This window comes from Tigriopus californicus, chromosome 2, assembly GCF_007210705.1.
Source record: "Tigriopus californicus strain San Diego chromosome 2, Tcal_SD_v2.1, whole genome shotgun sequence".
Lineage (NCBI taxonomy): Eukaryota > Metazoa > Arthropoda > Copepoda > Harpacticoida > Harpacticidae > Tigriopus > Tigriopus californicus.
Window position 1 is genome coordinate 14917027 of NC_081441.1, and position 16509 is coordinate 14933535.

At 44.4% G+C, this 16509-nt stretch overlaps 4 protein-coding genes across 4 annotated transcripts in view; 2 read left to right on the plus strand and 2 right to left on the minus strand.

Moving 5' to 3' along the window:
• Positions 1-442: 442 nt before the first annotated feature.
• Positions 443-4151, plus strand: LOC131877198 (uncharacterized). Its single transcript, XM_059222802.1, has 2 exons — positions 443-3048; positions 3125-4151. Exons 1-2 carry the CDS (start codon positions 443-445, stop codon positions 4044-4046), a joined length of 3528 nt encoding a protein of 1175 aa, XP_059078785.1. The 3' UTR covers positions 4047-4151.
• LOC131877203 (uncharacterized) lies at positions 4120-8588 on the minus strand. The gene is made up of 3 exons (XM_059222806.1): positions 8279-8588; positions 8081-8173; positions 4120-4653 (listed from the first exon to the last, which is right to left on the minus strand). Exons 1-3 carry the CDS (start codon positions 8412-8414, stop codon positions 4430-4432), a joined length of 453 nt encoding a protein of 150 aa, XP_059078789.1. The 5' UTR covers positions 8415-8588; the 3' UTR covers positions 4120-4429.
• Positions 8589-9397: 809 nt separating this feature from the next.
• On the plus strand, positions 9398-11686 carry LOC131877200 (uncharacterized). The gene has a single exon (XM_059222804.1). It carries the CDS (start codon positions 9789-9791, stop codon positions 11544-11546), a length of 1758 nt encoding a protein of 585 aa, XP_059078787.1. The 5' UTR covers positions 9398-9788; the 3' UTR covers positions 11547-11686.
• The window catches only part of LOC131893367 (1-phosphatidylinositol 4,5-bisphosphate phosphodiesterase-like), a 10731-nt gene continuing 5847 nt past the window's right edge, over positions 11626-16509 (minus strand). The window contains exons 13-21 of the mRNA XM_059243363.1: positions 16231-16281; positions 15637-15843; positions 15410-15574; positions 15133-15337; positions 14885-15064; positions 12416-12596; positions 12148-12351; positions 11822-12068; positions 11626-11749 (exon numbers count right to left, since the gene is read on the minus strand). Of these exons, the coding sequence (XP_059099346.1) occupies positions 11681-11749; positions 11822-12068; positions 12148-12351; positions 12416-12596; positions 14885-15064; positions 15133-15337; positions 15410-15574; positions 15637-15843; positions 16231-16281 (1509 nt within the window). The 3' untranslated portion in view covers positions 11626-11680. The remainder of the gene's footprint in view (positions 11750-11821; positions 12069-12147; positions 12352-12415; positions 12597-14884; positions 15065-15132; positions 15338-15409; positions 15575-15636; positions 15844-16230; positions 16282-16509) is intronic.

Below are 16509 nucleotides of genomic sequence, written 5' to 3' on the forward strand. Positions count from 1 at the left end.
TCAGATTCTTCTTGGACGGATCTCAAACAAGCGTAGAGGAGTTCCTGGTTGGAGGGGTAAACACAATTCATTGCGATTGCCATACCACAAGCTGAATTCCGAAGAACTCCTAAGTTGATTAGTTGATCGAGTAATTCGCCGAAATCAAGACTCTGCTGGTAAGTTTGAACCTACCTATCGTTTATCGATATATGTAAGTGTTCACCTTCAAGAGGGTGAATGGCTCTCCCGGACAATGGCAGGATGTTCAATCATCTGGAATCTAGACATTGCACCCGGATGGAATAATTTGGCCGCTCTATTTCGAGCATCGACTTGTCTGCAGTACACAAGGGTTCAAAGCGGCCAGGCCCAAGGATTCGCGTGAAATTATCACAGTTCCTTCACTAACACTCTGCATCATTTGGATTGATAGTCTAGAGAAGAGGCTTCATCTCTCAGGATGTCGTCGTTGTCCAGTCGATTGAAGCACTGTCAACACGATGCGTTGGATTTGACTTCCTTTGTGGTACTTCCTATGGATGACAAAAGGGACCAAAATGACAGACAATGTCAGGAGATAGGGTCCATCCCGACCTTCCGGGATTCCCTTAGTTTTCAATTGGATCTCAAGTCTATCGAGATCATGGTCCACTCTTTCTTGAATGCTCACCTCCAAGTGTATCCAAGTGAGATTGAGGAGTTTGCCAAATATGCTCGCCGTGAGTTCAATGAGATTCTGGACGAGAAAGTCCTGGGCAAAATCACCCATCCTAGCAACTTCCAAGACATTGCCAAGCAAGTCGAGATCTCTGTGGAGGACATTGAGACTTCGAAAGTGAAGAAAAAGGACCAACTGGAATACCAGCTGACATTGAACGGTCAAACCAAAGTGTGCGTTTCCGACAAAAGAGGCGGCAGTGATGTCAAGAGGCTCTTTCTCGATTGCTTGGAAAAAGATATCTTGAAGATCATGGTCCACAAATATGGCCATGAAGGGATCAAATTTGTGGGACAGGCATCGTTGCCCCTGGCCGATGTGTTTGGATTGGGATCGCAAACGCTTGCAATTACAAACACCAACCATCAACGTGTGGGTTCCATAGTGGTCCAATCCCAAGTTGTCTTCAGGGATTGTGATTACGCCAAGAACCTCGTCAAACAAATGGTGTCCGACTCTTGGATGGCCGAAATATGCAAAGTCGTGGGAATGAAAAGAAATGCACCTCGTTGTACAATGGATTCGTCGGAGGCTCAGGCCGTTATCCGAATCGAGGAAGAGGGGCAGGTATCTATGTCCAATGCACTGACGACCGTGATCAATATGAATGGCGAGGAATATCCAATGGATGCTAATAGAAATTTGGACCTGGATTGCACGGGATTACCCAACTGTCGCTTGCGATTGGAGTGCCGGGAACAGGATCCCAATTCTAGTCCCTTGAAAAGCAACGATTCTTCATTCTTGAGCCTCATGGGATTGTCCTTGATCAGTTCCCCAAATGGTTCCTCAAATGCCAGGATGGTTTTTCAACAGACCATTGACCCTCATGCGATTGGCATTCGTACTGGGCTTCAAGTGACGCATGCAGGTTTAAGTTGGAACATTCGGTGGATGGAATTGAGCAAATCCGACAAGATTTCAGCCTCCAATGTCGAAGAAGCTCTCATTGCTATGACCTTGGACCAGATCCCCGAGAATGATTGGGAAGGCTGGAATGGATCGCTCATTCCTAGCTACTATTGTATTGAAACCCTTCTTCATTCGGTTTGCGGTTCTCATCGATTTAGATCTGTTAAGGATCATGCCTTGCTGAGGGTTCACGCCACAAAAACCTTCAACTTTAATCTGGTCCAGGATGTCTTGTCGAGAGTCGGCCTTTCTTCAGGTGACCAAGACGTGGTCATTTCGTTGGTCCAGAACATTGGAGAGTACCTGGCCGGAATAGAGTTTCAATCAAAGATCCCGGTAAAAAATGTCAAAGGGTGTGGTGCTTGCTTGGACTTGCTAAAAGAGAACAAGGACCTATTGGAGTTATTCAGAACCACATATCGAAGAGCCTACAAATCTAAAATTGCTCCATTAATGGAAACAAGAAGTGTCGCGGAACACAGGGATTTTCTCTTGCAACATACGATCCCAATTCTGGAGGTGCAAATGAATTCACCGGGAAACTTCATGAATCATCTTTGGGCCACGATTTCCTCAGAGTGCATCTTTGAGTGTTTCTTGCCCACATTGGAAGGTCTTCATCTTACCGGGGCTTCGGGGGAAGTCTCCTTCGATATCTTCAGGGCCCTTCGACGTCTTCAGCACCTCCAGCCTGAGTTCCAAGATCGCGTGTTCCAGGTGTTCAAGCCTTGCATTGATTTTTGGGTCACCACCATTGAGATGAAAGGCATGGAACAAGTAGAAAAAGTTCTCCAATTTGAGCGAGCTCTTCATGACAATCAGAATTGGACCACTTTCTGCAAGTCCGACTCGGAATGGTTTGAAGGGGCCCAAGATGTCAAAGGGATTCTCATCTCCTGCATGACCACATGGGAACAATTGGATTGGCCCAATTTGGAGGTCCAAACTCAGTTCGGCCTGAACTTGGTTCAGAAGCTTTGTTCCATTTTTGACCACTATATCAACTCTCTGTTCGAGATTGTGTTCGCTGACCACTTTTTCGATAAACACGAGTTGGTCATTATTATCTTCACCTTGTCTTCTTGGGCTGAATATTTGGACCAAATCAATGGGAAAATTAGCCGGATCTGTCAGGATCTGGATTGGACCTCGCCCACCTCCAAGAGTCTGGCTATCAATATGGAGCAATTCAAGGCTACCTTGGGAACAGCCAAATTCCAAGTGTCGGAAAAGGCCCTCAGGTTCATCGATGAGTTTTTTGTGGGTGAGAAGACGCTCATCAATGCCTTTGGGAAGGCTGGCAAGCTCTTTGATGACTCCGACTCCGAGGACTGCCTTCTTGGATACATCAATAGAGAGTTGGAATTTTTCAACGAGTACCTCAAATTCGATACCGAAATCGTGACCAAAGCGTACAACCAAAACATTTGTCAAAGGTAACCAGGACTGATGATTTTTTCATTACATCTGCTGTTAGTACACTTGGAATCCTAACAAATGCCATCCTTGCAGGTACTTTAACTTGGCTGAGGAGAATTTCCAAGAGCAATTCGTCAAATTGAAGCTCAAAAGCCGTCTGAAAGGTAATACGGAGATTTTCAAGCCCTTCCTTCAAGCCCTGGAGGAGCTGAAGGCGTTTGAAACTAACTTGGGGATCACGCCAAGCCCACCATTGTCAGAAATCTACAAGGAAGTGAACACCACGTTCACTCCTAGCGCCAAGCTGGTGTCCAAACATCTTCAAAAGATCCATGACATCCTGGAGGAGGATCCCAAGGATCCCCTGGGAACCATCAAATTCTACGCACATCGGTATGAAGCGTCAGAAGGCAGTTGGTCCGTCGAACTCGAGTTTGTAGCCTTGACGGATATCAAGGCCAGAAACACGAGTGAAAGGACGTTCAAAATGCTCCATTCCCGAGGGGCAAATATCCGGCTGATGATCAGCATTCCTCCTTTAAGCACCGAGAAGCATCCCTTGCGCAAAGCGACTGACATCTATGTTGACATGAAGGACATCCTTTTCGGGTTTAAGAGCGGCACCCCGCATCGATTCAAGTTTTGCATTCCCCAGAAGGCACCGATCTCATCAGATCTTGGGTTTGTTCTCATTGAAATGTTTGACCATTCCTCCATGAAGACCCACAAGTACTTCCACGGAATGACCTTGATCCCCCTAAGCGATATTCCAGTTAGCACGGACCGCAATCAAGATTGTGTTCGTACCATGACTTTCCAAAGGGTGCCAAAGAGCGAGGCTTCTTTGCAATGGAGCGAGTTTGTAGCCTTGAAGCAGAGGAAGGATTGGACCGCCAAGGTTTACACCAAGCGACATGAGAATCGGGTATTCTCTCATAAAAAGATTGTCGAACTTGTGGCGTCGGATATCAAGTGGATCCAAACTCTGGATGAGGAAGAGGATGAAAGAAAATGAGGGTGACCACCAACTCCACATGTCAGAATAATGCCACATGATGTGCTATCCAAATACCATAGAATTTCCGACGTTTGTCATCATAATATATTTTTGCTATGAACACATCATTTGTATCTCAGTCCATGATGATAAACAGCCTCAAAAGCGAGCATGCTGTGGGCACAGTGGACGTCAAAAAGAGGCACATGAACGAAACAAATAAATACTCGGAAGGCTTTCACGCAAACATGATGCACTCTTGCTACACTCTGGATCGATCAGCAGTTCACACAGCTCGTCTTCGTTATTTATGTTGATATTTAAACAGGATCTCTGACATCTCTGCGGTTCTCCTCTGCTTGTTGTCATCCAGGGACTTGATGGGGATGCTCTTGCCTTCGTTATGCGATCAAGGCCTGAACCACCACAACCATCTGGGAGACCACAAGAAGACACGTGACGGCCAATCCATTTGTCCAATTGAGGATTGGACGCGTCGTTGGAGCAGCATTGCACAAATCCGTGAAGCAGTAGCAAATCCCGAATCCGTTGGGATCTGTGGTGCATGTGGAGTTGGTGGGGGGAACGGGTGGTGTGAAGCAGGATCGATCCAGGGTCTGTTGGGCTGAAAGACGAGAAAAAAAAATTGTCAAAAAATGGCCTGGAATGATTTGCAGGGTGGTCCTAGTGGGCTTTTGGCTTAGTTGCTCGAAGTTTCAACTTCAGACGATCGGAAAATTCTAATGCCCTATAAGAATGGTCTCCTTACCATTTTCCCTTGATATAAATTATGAATGGCAGCCAACAAATGCACACTTCTCTTGGAGAGGCATTTTTCATGTTTCCTACGCTAGATAACCAAAAAAAAAGGAAAATCGAGTGTTGCTCTACGCTCTTACGGCTGTTTAAATGGCGAGTTCAAGGCCCTGATTTACAATGCAGTGTCTCTCTCTCTCTAACAAAACGGATGAGCCGATTTTCTCCCCCCTTGCCTCCAACATAGAAGATCTACAAATCTCATCAAGGGCCCTTCCCTTCCCAAAAGTCCCAACAAAGTCAATGTGACATGCGAGCCCTCCTCGAATTCATCAATCACTTGATCCATGGGGAAAATTGGGTCTTTTCATCACCCCCTCATCATTGCCATGGAAGGAGCTAATCAGTCTACCAGCGTACAGTATGAAACTAAAATTGGCAGCCAACTACTTGTTCAACGAACTAAAGGGTCATTGAACATTAAAAGACGGGTCAAGTACGCACCCCATTATAGTGCTTGTATAGGGCATGTGAAGCAAAGGAAATCCAAGAAGAATGTAGTGCGGCAACACTGATTTTCAGCATTTTGAGGAGAGAGAAATAAGACAAACATTGAAGCCAACCTGTACTCGCTCTTGAATTTTCAACTATCGAGTGAGTTGTGTTGCAAAACTCAAACATATGACATTTTTTGCGCATTTCTGTCACTTTACTAAACTCTTGGTTTAATATCAGAATGCTGTTTGCCTCAACAAGCCGGGAAACTGAATTATATGACAAATGCAGTCTATGCCCGGTAAGGTTGGCTGCAATGTTCGCCTTCCTCAAAATGCTTAATATCAGGGTTGCCGCACTACATTTTTCTTGAATTTCTTTTACTTAACATGGCCTATTGGACATCTGTTGTGATGTTTTATGCACCAGGTGCCAAATCAAATGCGTATGCAGCAGCAGCTGACCACGCCGAGATGAGGAGGGGATTTTTTCTTCTTCTATTTTTCGTGTTGGGCGTGCTACCTATAAGACGAATTTTGGTGAATTCTAAGCAAGAAAAGTAAGTCATGAGATGCAATCGGTGGTCTCAGATTATGAAATAAAGGGTTACGAAAGTGGTTCGTTTCAAACTTATGTTGTCAAAAGCTTATGTAGCTGACCAAGCGCAGGCCGAAAATTCGAATTTTATATTTTGTTAACAACATAACTTTGGACCCATCTCCAGAGTTCCCTAAGCATAGTTTTGGGCTCAACCTTGGCCAAGTTCATGTATTCAACAAGATCGTATGGTCGTATGACGCAATTATTTGAAGTAAAGTGAACGGTTTAGGAGATAAGAAATTATTGCTTCTATTGCATTCCGCATCTCTAGAAGCCTTTTGTTTAGAGTATTTATTTGGGGGTCCAAGCTAGGAGACAATTACCAAGGCTTTGATTTTGAAATAATGAAATTTCTGGAAACTTTTGGTCATTAGTTCAATTTCTTATTTTATGTTGTCATTCTAAGTGTCTATTTGCACTTCAACAGGCTTAGGTCATTGCGTTAGATATCTTTTTTTTTCTTACTAGATGAACTCACTAAGGCCCTGAATGTAGTCTCTTTAGTGTTTAGTGGTTAAGCCCTCAGTTTAGCCGATCATACCTTACCAAACATATCGCTCTTATCTGCATAAATCATTACTTCATCTATCCCGTCTTTGAGTGGTCATTGCCACATTAAACTCTCCAACGCAAAATGAGAACAGCAAACCTCAGTTGAAATGACATTTCCTGCGATAAGAATGGAAATATTTCTTAGAACAGAGAACATTTTCCGTCTAGGTTATCACAAATCCTACCAGGTTATTGGATGAACATTCAGAGAAAAAAATATGACCATTTTGCTGCATGATTTGTTGAGATTTCACGATTTCCTCTTCTTGGATCAAGCGGCCATTGTTAAAAGACAATAATACTCTCCCTCCAACACCACTCGTTCTTCATTCAACCCAACCGCCCTAACCACTACGTACGTACATAAGAAGCCCTGGCCTTTCTCCAAGGAGAGTAGAAGCAAGTAGACGAAGCGTGTTCTCTCGTCCTGTTCGCCTTTTAAAGACTGCCTTTGGCTCGCGGTCGCCTTCGACCAGATCTAGCACGTTCCATTGGGTTCCTGCCTGCCCATCTCGTCTTTTGCGTAATTCGCCAATGGCCTTGGGCCGAGGAGAGAACGTGAACTTTCAAGGTCATCATTCATCCTTGGTGGTTAGTGGGCGGCGACACACCGGGGCACAAACCACAAGCACATTTGGACCTGGATTCTAATCCAGAAATCTTGATGTCATGATAATTGTTCTCGATCCAGCCCACAAGGCAACAAGGTCTGGTCTTCATGTAGGCTAAGGTGAAGACGCGTGAAACGACCAAATTCCCACAATGGTTCCAAGGCGTCCTTGAAGCTGGGCGGCCTCAACGTCAACAAATCTGGAATGCACTTCCATCACGCGAGTCTCGACTCTCAAGTCTTGAAACTTGAGACACCCGTTGTTTATTTAGTTTTCTTCCTGCCTTTGGCATTTTAAATGTTTGCCCAACGCCTCTATTTTCGGATAAAAAAGCCCACCCATCGACAAAAAAAGATCTCCTACAGAGATCTTAAAACCTGCGGAATACACTTCCCATTCAAACTTTAAGATGAAAATTGACGGCAATTGAACCTCTCCTTGGGGCACAATTCTGAATTGGCCAATGCAGTGGACGATTCCCATGATTTTTCTTTTACTTTGAGAACTCCCATAATTTGAATTTTACAGACCCGTTTGGCTTATTTTGATGCGTGGTCATTGTTGACTGGGCGAAATCGTGAGACCCATTACGAGTCCCTTCAACGAGCACCTCAGGACAGAAATAAACACCCCTTTCCGCCGATTAATTATTCACTCCCTCGTCGGGACGGCCAATTTGCTAATTTCTCCCGCGCGTCATTCCTGGTCAACAAAGCCAAAATTGGGAGCGGAGGAAAACAGATTGTAGCCAAGCGCGCTTCAAAGCAGCACTGCAATAGCACTCGAATTTTGTCCATTGAGGAAAGATACTGGCTAGCCTTAAGTTTTTTTTGTCCAGGAAGCGATTCAGGTACAATAACATGCACTAGTCCTCGTTACTCTTTTACACATTGATCCTCATCCTCCCTGGAGTCAGTCAACCAAAACGCGGCGTCCAAATAAAAGACGTATTAGTGTTTTGATGATTCACATGACAAAAAGGGAGACGAGCAAAATCAATCGTGGGTAAAACTGGATTGAAATGGTGGAAGACCTTACTTTTTTGATCAAATCTCTTCATACATCCCGTATTGGAAAGGCAATCCTCTGAGATGGATCCACTCACACCCGAGTAACATTTCAAAGCATCCGCTACATTGAAGAAGAAAAAAAGATGAGATATAGAAACATAAACGTCAATAGGAAACATGATAAGACATGAAAGCAGCTATCTGAGTGCTGCTCAATACATCTTACCTTCCGGAAGAGACATGGCCAAGATCACAAAAATCGACACAATCGCATAACAAACTGAATGCTTCGGGATTCTCATAGTTTGCTTTAACGAGCGAATCAGGTCCATTTTGAACTGCAGCTCACCCGTCCCTTTCATCCCAATATCGATTGATGATTTCACAATTCACGCTCATCGACTCCTTCGATCACCTCGCTTGTTACGTTCGATATTGTTATTTTCTATTATCCACCTTGGCAGCGTATGACTAGATAAAGATCGTTTATGAATCCTTCCTTAGCCAAGGAGTTCTGGCACTCCACTGCTGGCCAAAAAAAATTTGGTGCTACACTCACTTGGCTTTGGCATTGACAGGCGCGTCCTTCTCCGTGCTCCTTTCCCTGCAGAGTTCGTAATGCGCCATAGAACATCAACTGCAAGAAGCACGCACGCAAGTGGGAAAAAAGCCCGCATACAGCTGCAGAGAGAGCGAAGACCGAACTCCAGGGCCCCTCTGATGTTTTGCGCGCCGGGGAAATCGAACGCCCGCCTTGAGATACGCAAACTCACAAATCGAGTGGCTTTCCATGATGAAGTCCTGGAAGCTTGGGAAATGGACACATATGGATCGTGGAGCCCTGGGAGGGAGAGGACGGTCCTGGAAGCCCTCGAACCTAATAGAGTAATAGGAGCTCGTCTGGATGGCGATGACGATGACAGAGGCCCCCTTTTTTAAAGATAGGCGGAGAACAGTTTGACGAGTCTTTTCCTTACGTTCTCTCGTCTTATCAAGAAAGAACCATTTTCTCGGAGGATTCCTACAACTTATGATTAGACCGGTATTTGTGCACCTCCTGAAGAAAGGAAGAACATGTATCGCATGCAACTTGACATCATGAAGGAAAGAATAGGTCAATGGTCTAAATTCTAGCCTGTTTCATTTCGAAAACAATCCGCTGCCAATCTCGCTCAGGTTTAGAAGCCTTTGAGGGTTGAGACCCAGCTCAAAGAGCATTCCCAATAAAGTGGATCAAACTGGCTTCCTGTTGTTTCCGTCTCGTGTTGTGTATTGCTTGGTCGGAATGTGGGCAAATATGGGTCCTTTGGCAAGTCTTTGATTGGCCTTTTTCGTGCTTGTCGCAGGTTGTGGGAGTGTAAGTTGAGCTCATGAATGTGCTCTCGATAGGAACGCGATGTCTCGATTCCCGAGGCTGCTACTAACGTGCCTTATGATTTAGGATGGGACAGGAACTATCAAGTCATCACAGTGGTTTGCTTCTCTTAGTATTGAGAACAAGTCCGGCCTTTATATGGTTACACTCACAAAGAATCTTTATACCTGTTACAACGACTCTCTCACATGCACCGTATCGGAAACATTGGAATAATCATAGAGAACGCCGGGGAAAGCCTAGCAGTTTAGGATATTATGTACTCATACCTTAGCTTGCCCAGTTCAGGAAAAAGGTTACTCTTACATAGACGAGACTTGCATTGTTGGATAGGATGGTGTGCGATTATTAGTTATTCAAGATGGCTTCGTCTGATAATGACCAACGCGAGGCGAGGAAGAAGAAACTCAGAGAATTGGAGGCCTCCTTATTTGGAGCCACCAATAATTGGAACAACAATGTCATCACCGGGCTCCCCGAGCTCCAGAATGTCGGAGAATACTCCGGAAGTGGATTCGGCAAAGCGGAACGAAGGAAGAGCTCAGCCTTGTCCACTCTCCTGAAGCCCGTGACTCCGAAAGGTCTGTTTACCAATCCCAAGCGACCCCAATCAAAGGGTAATTATTCCCAATTGTTGGAATCCGAGGACGACGACGAGGACGACGAGGCCTTGAGTAGTTCTGGATCGTCGTCGGCCTTCATTGGAACACCTCCGCCTTTGAAGCCCATTCCAGCCACGACGAAAGAGCGCCGCAAATCTTCAAGTACCACTTCGACTTTGCTGAGAAGTGAGGTTCAGGAGCTGGACCAATCGCTCCAATGGATTGAGCACAATCCCAAGCAACAGGTTTTAGACAATATCAAACGGCGACATGGGATCACAAGGAGTCCTTCAATGGATAGTCACAACGATCTCTTTCAATACCCGGGGTCCAATCTGCAACAAGTGACAGAGTCCCGAGATGCTCTTTCGCGGGCCTCAGTGTTGGAAAATCCAATTCCTCGACGGCGATCGATTGCCTCACCACTTCAAAAAGGCACAACCGCCAATGCATTGGGTAGCAAGTCTGATCCCATTCGCGCCTCAAGGCTGACTCAAACCCAAGCGCCATCTTTGGGTTATGCTCGAGATTTGTCCCCGGGACAGTCTTCGGAGGATGGGAAATTGTCGGCGGATTGGCCCTCCATGCCGGAAATAAAGGCCAGCATGCCCATCAAAGGCGGACGAAGGGATTCTTTGCAGCCTCTGCCAATCAAGCCACCTTTGAAAACCAAGAAGCTGTCCTTATCAAAGACCGTGGACTTGGTCACCTCCCCAGCTCTGGCCTCCGCCACACCAGGATTGTCTGCTCCAGAATTCAATCCTTTTGCTGACGCGCTAGGAAAGGTCAACAGACTCCCCGCCATAGCAGACGGGAAGCACGTGCCCAAAATCAAAATAAATACCTCGCCTAGACCCAGACGTGACCCGCAGAGTAAGACCCTAGAATCCCATCCCCCATCAGGCTTGGTGTCCTTTGAAGGTTTGGAGACCAGCAATTTCGTGACGCCAGAGGAAACGTTTCAAAATGTCCCTGACGCATTGCACGACATGTGCCCAAAGACCTTTGATTCGATTCCCTCGGACGTATTTGATAACATACCAAGAGCAGTCTCGGCCAGACAAGAGGAACGCCACAAGCGGTTCCAGGAACACGAGAAGCAACTCAAGGCGCGAGTCAACTCTGGCTCAATGAGCTCACTAATCAATCCATTGGAACCTCGCTCAGAAGGAGCAACTCCCGAACAAGGAACCATAAATATTCTAACCGCTCTGTTTCCCAATGCCACGGTGATCCAACGAAATAACCCACCGGACAATGGGAACCAATTCGAAACGGATTTTATGTTTGCGTTATTCATCCAGGAAAAGGAACAAACCCCGGCCAATGAACCCAATCGAGGTCGTCGAAGTTCCGACCCTTCAGCCTCAAGGCCTTCGTCTCGAGATCCTCGAAACGACCCTGAAGTCGGCCACTTTTGTGCTCCTTGGGTGCCCGGCTTCTGTGAGGCCAATTTTTGCATATTCCATTGTTCCACGCGACCTCGGTCTAAAGATAAATCTCTTTCGGCGGATTAGACACCGACCGTTCAATGCCACGGCTGATCCCCGTATCATCATATGATTGTCCACACCTTTCCTTCTTAATGTAATAGCGGTTGTTATGAAGTAGAGTATATTTGATATTATATATTGAATCGATTAAATCCAGCCTACACGTAACATTCTCTCTTGTTGGCCATCTTTCGTTCCTGCTCCTCGGCTGTGTACATCTCAATCGACTGAAAGTTGAACGTGGAACTCATTATTCCAAACCTTTGAAGACTCAGGTTCTTCGTAATACTTCATCTTACTTCTTTAATGTACTTGGATATATCCCCTAACTGTGTTTCATGAAGCTTGTTTTGCTTCTCCTTTTTCTTGTTTTGCTTCATCATGTGGTTCTTCCGCTCGTCCATGAACCTCTTGGTATTGGCCTGGTTCTTTTCTCTCAAACGGCGATCCTTGTCTGCTTTGGTCTTTAAAGTGGCATCGCCCTGGACTTCCCTGGCAGTGTCCACCGAGACCTTGGCTTGGGATGCCATCATTTCCTTGGTCTCCCTGGAAGAAGAGATTAGGGAAAACTCGGGTTTATTCCGATGCAGCTTGTTATAGCAATGTTTTTATAACATACTCGTACCTGCCAAGGAAGGCCTCCAAATCCTTCATTTGCTTGGCTTGAACGGTCTCAAACACTTTTTTGAAGATCTCCTCCTGGGCAGCTAAATGAGCTTTAAGCATCTCCCATTCTTCTTTCCGTTGCTTGTTCATCATCTCAGTCCATTGCTTGGTTTGATCTTGAACAGCCTTGATGATATCGGGATCCTTAGATGGATCCACGTTTCTTGAAGGGAAGGTGAAAATGATCGTAATTGCCGTAAGCAGGGTGTATACGACAATGTACATACTTTTTCGATTTCATGATTTTGTCAATAGCCTTGCATTGACCACCAGCCACACTTTCGCGTTCTTTCTTGTGTTTCTTTTGGAGAGTTTCGTGCTCTTTGATATACTTCTTGGCACTTTTCTGAAAAGCCTTTTCATTCCGGAGAAGGTCACATGTAATTGGATCCAATGAAAACTCTTCAGCTGGAACATAATCAATACATATTTCAGAGCACTGTTTGATTGTGGGCCAATCACAACAAAGTGAAGAAATTACAAAAAACAAAATAGCAACAATTTGTTACATTTTTCGAAAAGGGAACGCTAGTCAGGTTGTATCCCAAGTAGTATAATTAAGAGAAACGATAAAGCTGTTGTTTATTGTGACTTTTTGTGTTATTTTTGGATGCTTACAACAATCAGCAAAAGATACTTTTAGATTTTAGAACCCCACTGAGTTCAGAAGCAACAGCTCATTGCTCTGAAGATGAGTCTGTTGAGATTGACAAAGTTAGTCAAGTTGAGCGTTTAGATGATCTTATAGTCACAGATCAAGATGTTTTTGAGGCCATCAGGGACCTGAGACCCTCAAGCTCTCCTGGCCCTGATGGGGTGACATCTCAGTTTCTGATGAGATGCTCACTGGTTCTTGCTCCTGTTTTCTCGTACTTGATGCGTTGCATCTTGGATCAGGGCAAGTTTCCATCCTCACTAAAGTTAGCTCACGTTGTTCCAATTTTTAAAGGGGGAGGAGATAAGTCGCTCCTCAGTAGCTATAGGCCGATTTATATGATTTTAAATATTACGAAGGTGTTTGGGAAGATCAGGAAGTCATAACTTGTTGAAATTCTTGAAGTCAATGAAGATCTTACTCCTAGCCAGCACGGGTTCTGAGCACATTTTAGCACGGTTACCCAACTGATTGAGCATTTAGAGCAGGTCATTGAGGGACTGGAAAGACATGAGTCAGTTGATGTTGTCTATCTTGATTTTGCCAAGGCCTTTAATAAAGTAGATCATGGACTTTTGTTGAATAGACTTCATGACATTGGGATACAAGGCTAGGTTCTCAATTGGAAGACTTCATTCAGGATAGGAAGCAAATTGTTAAGGTTGAAGAATCCCTTAGTGGCATACATGATGCCAAGTCAGATGTTCCCCAGGGCTCCATCTTAGGGCCCCTCCATTCTTATATTATTCGTTGCCCCGCTTCAAAAGCTTAGCATTACTGCCAGTCTCTTATCTTATGCTGACGATACAAAATTAGTTTCTGGTAGAAATGGCCAAGATGCCAGTAGCCTTGCAAAGGACTTAGATCGAATCTACTCTTGGGTAACTGAGAGTAATATGGCCCTGAACGGAATGAAATTCCACTCAATGACCTTCGGGTCAACTCCTTTGAATACTCCACTGGTAGATAATGGAGGTAAAGATATTGAGCAGGTCTTATCTATGAAAGATTTAGGTGTAGTCCTCCAGAATAATGGAAAGTTCAATGAACATATCCAGTTGAAGGTGGGTAAGGCTTTGCAAATGTGTGGTTGGATATATTGCACGATTAAGTCCAGAGGCAGCATCACGATGCTAACTCTGTACAAGTCGATTGACCAGCCACATCTTGAATATGCCTCACCCATTTGGGCTCCAATGAGTTCAGTAGGTTTGCAAAAGGTCGAACAAGTCCAAAGATGTTTCACTAGGAATATCACAGCAATGAGAGAGCTCTCGTATTGGGAGAGACTAAAAAAGTTGGGACTGTACGGTGCTCAGAGAAGGTACGAAAGGTATCTGATACTGTATGTCTTCAAAAGTATCCATGAGCTTTGTCCCAACCCAGGATTTAGGGTCAATTCTAGTGTGACCGTAGAGGCTTAATGTGCGTTTTGTTAGCACCTTCAAGCCCTCGAGAATCCAGGCTAGAATCCGGTTGCAACTTTCAAGTCAGCCTTGGACAATTCTTTAGATAGCATTCCAGATCAACCCTAGATTCAAGGACTAACTCGGTCTGCCAACTCAAATTCGTTGGTAAACCAAATATCATAAAAAATTGACAGGTAATAAATAGACGAATTATAACCTTTCATTTTAATCTTACTGGGGATTACATTCCCTGTAGCGGTTAGAAAAGCTCATGAAAAACCAAACCGAAAAAAAAGATTAGGCCAGATAGATCTGCTCAGATTCTAGTTTAAAGCACAACCCCTAACGGCTATTTGAGAGTCTTTTTACCTCTTTATAAATATTTACCCTAGAGGCTACATGACATTCATTCACAGTTTGGCACATCCATTTGGCAGAAATATTAGAGTATGGTGAAGGTAAAAAATTGTCTTTAAATATTGTCCATTCAAATTTTTAGAAAAGTAAATGTAACAAGTAACCACCTTCCATTTTCCACAAGCAATGGTTGCGTGACGAATCATGTACTTCGGCCAGAAGAAGTGAAACTATTATTCTGCTACTAAAGCCCTGGTTTTAATTGATTTCAGTACCTTTCTTTTCCTCTTTCTTGCCTCCTTTTTCTCCCTTCTCCCCCCCGGTCTTGCCGCCTTTGCTCTCAATCACGTCTCCGGAAATATCGGTCTCCTCAATGCCCAAAGCCTTAAGTTGTTCCGCTCGTTTCTCCTGGGCGGAGAGAAAAGCTCGGGGATCGCACAAGGCGTCCATGAAATCTGCAAGTCAATGGTTATTGTAAGAACAAGCAGGTCAATTACCTTCCAAACAAACCAATAAATCTCACCTCCAAGCCCATCAGGGACATAGATTTTCAATTCAATATTGCAGAAGAGCATAGGCAAGGACATGGGGAAGTTGCCTTCGGTTTTTAAAGCGATATGCCGGAATCCCGCTTGCAGGTCGTTAAAAGGTAGAATTCTTTGACCCAGCATTTTGCCTTCTTCGTTGTACACGCCGAATCGCAAGACGGCCAATTCGGGAAGCACTACCTACAGTATCAAAATAGTCAGTTATTGAGCCGTCGACGAGCAATATGCTTGCATTATAAAAAAAAGTAAAACCTTTCTGAATTGGAAGGGATCTTCGTTGTAGATGGGGTTGAGACCGTTGGCCGGAATCACTTTCGTTCTGAACTCCTTTTTGATGGTATCCGTGGGTAAGCCGTACATGTCCACTTCCACGTAGGTGCCTTCTCGCTTTTGGGACAAGAATTGTCCCGAAATCACCTGAATGTTATGATAAAGAACGGCGATGAATCATTGAAGGCACACCCTACCAACCCGCTTACCGTGACACTGCATTGGGCGGCAATCACACCATCCACGGGAGTTTCGGCGAATGGATCAAAGGTCTTGTCTTGCATCCGCATGAACTCGGGTTTAAGGAGATAGCCGCAGTTGCCGTTGTATTCAAATTTGCCTTGGTTCAATTGCATGGGCAAATCGGGCGTTTGGAAATTCAAGGACACCAATTGACAACCGGCGTTCCAAAAGATCTGATATGTGAAGACGAAAAAAAAGCACTACTTACTCAATGGCAGTGACTTTCTTTGAATGGAGTTAGAACAAAGGGGTTAGAAAAAAGTTAGCATTGCCGTCACTTTTGGGCTCAGCCTCAACATTGGCTATCTGAGTGTGAACCTGTCATGAAAACCGAACTGAAGGTGATCACCAAGCTAAATACTTTTTACATTCTGAATGAGAACAAACTGATGTATTTTTCTTTCTTTTCCATCTCACGGTTTATGTGATCAAACCAGATATCCAAATAGGTAAAAAAGCATACTCATTTGGATCTGGCTGGATGAACGTTTGAAAGACTTCTTAGGCTAATCAAAGAGAGAGGAGACGTATCTATCTTATTGGGACAAGCAAAGCCTTACCTGAGGCATGAAATTGGATGAATCCACTCGTGCTCCCTTGGNATTTGAGTTCTTAAAATGAGCCAAAAAATACTATTGGTCCAAACTCAAAGACAAATAGGCATTTCAAGAAGCAGAAATTCAAAGTCTTACTTTTATGTTTATTCATTTCAGTACAAAATATTTTTAAATATTTGCAGCTCTTCCGATTAAACATAATTTAAATATTTGGTCGTTTTTAGTGCAAAGTTTTTACCTGCCCAAATGATGAGGTAACGTTCATAACTTTCCTGAATATAG

Coding starts and splice junctions, on each gene's coding strand:
- LOC131877198 (XM_059222802.1), top strand. CDS start 443: ATGTCGTCGTTGTCCAGTCGATTGAAGCACTGTCAACACGATGCGTTG. Junction 3,049..3,124: donor AACCAAAACATTTGTCAAAG/GTAACCAGGACT, acceptor CCATCCTTGCAG/GTACTTTAACTTGGCTGAGG.
- LOC131877203 (XM_059222806.1), bottom strand. CDS start 8,414: ATGAAAGGGACGGGTGAGCTGCAGTTCAAAATGGACCTGATTCGCTCG. Junction 8,174..8,278: donor GGCCATGTCTCTTCCGGAAG/GTAAGATGTATT, acceptor TCTTCAATGTAG/CGGATGCTTTGAAATGTTAC. Junction 4,654..8,080: donor GAAGAGATTTGATCAAAAAA/GTAAGGTCTTCC, acceptor CTCGTCTTTCAG/CCCAACAGACCCTGGATCGA.
- LOC131877200 (XM_059222804.1), top strand. CDS start 9,789: ATGGCTTCGTCTGATAATGACCAACGCGAGGCGAGGAAGAAGAAACTC.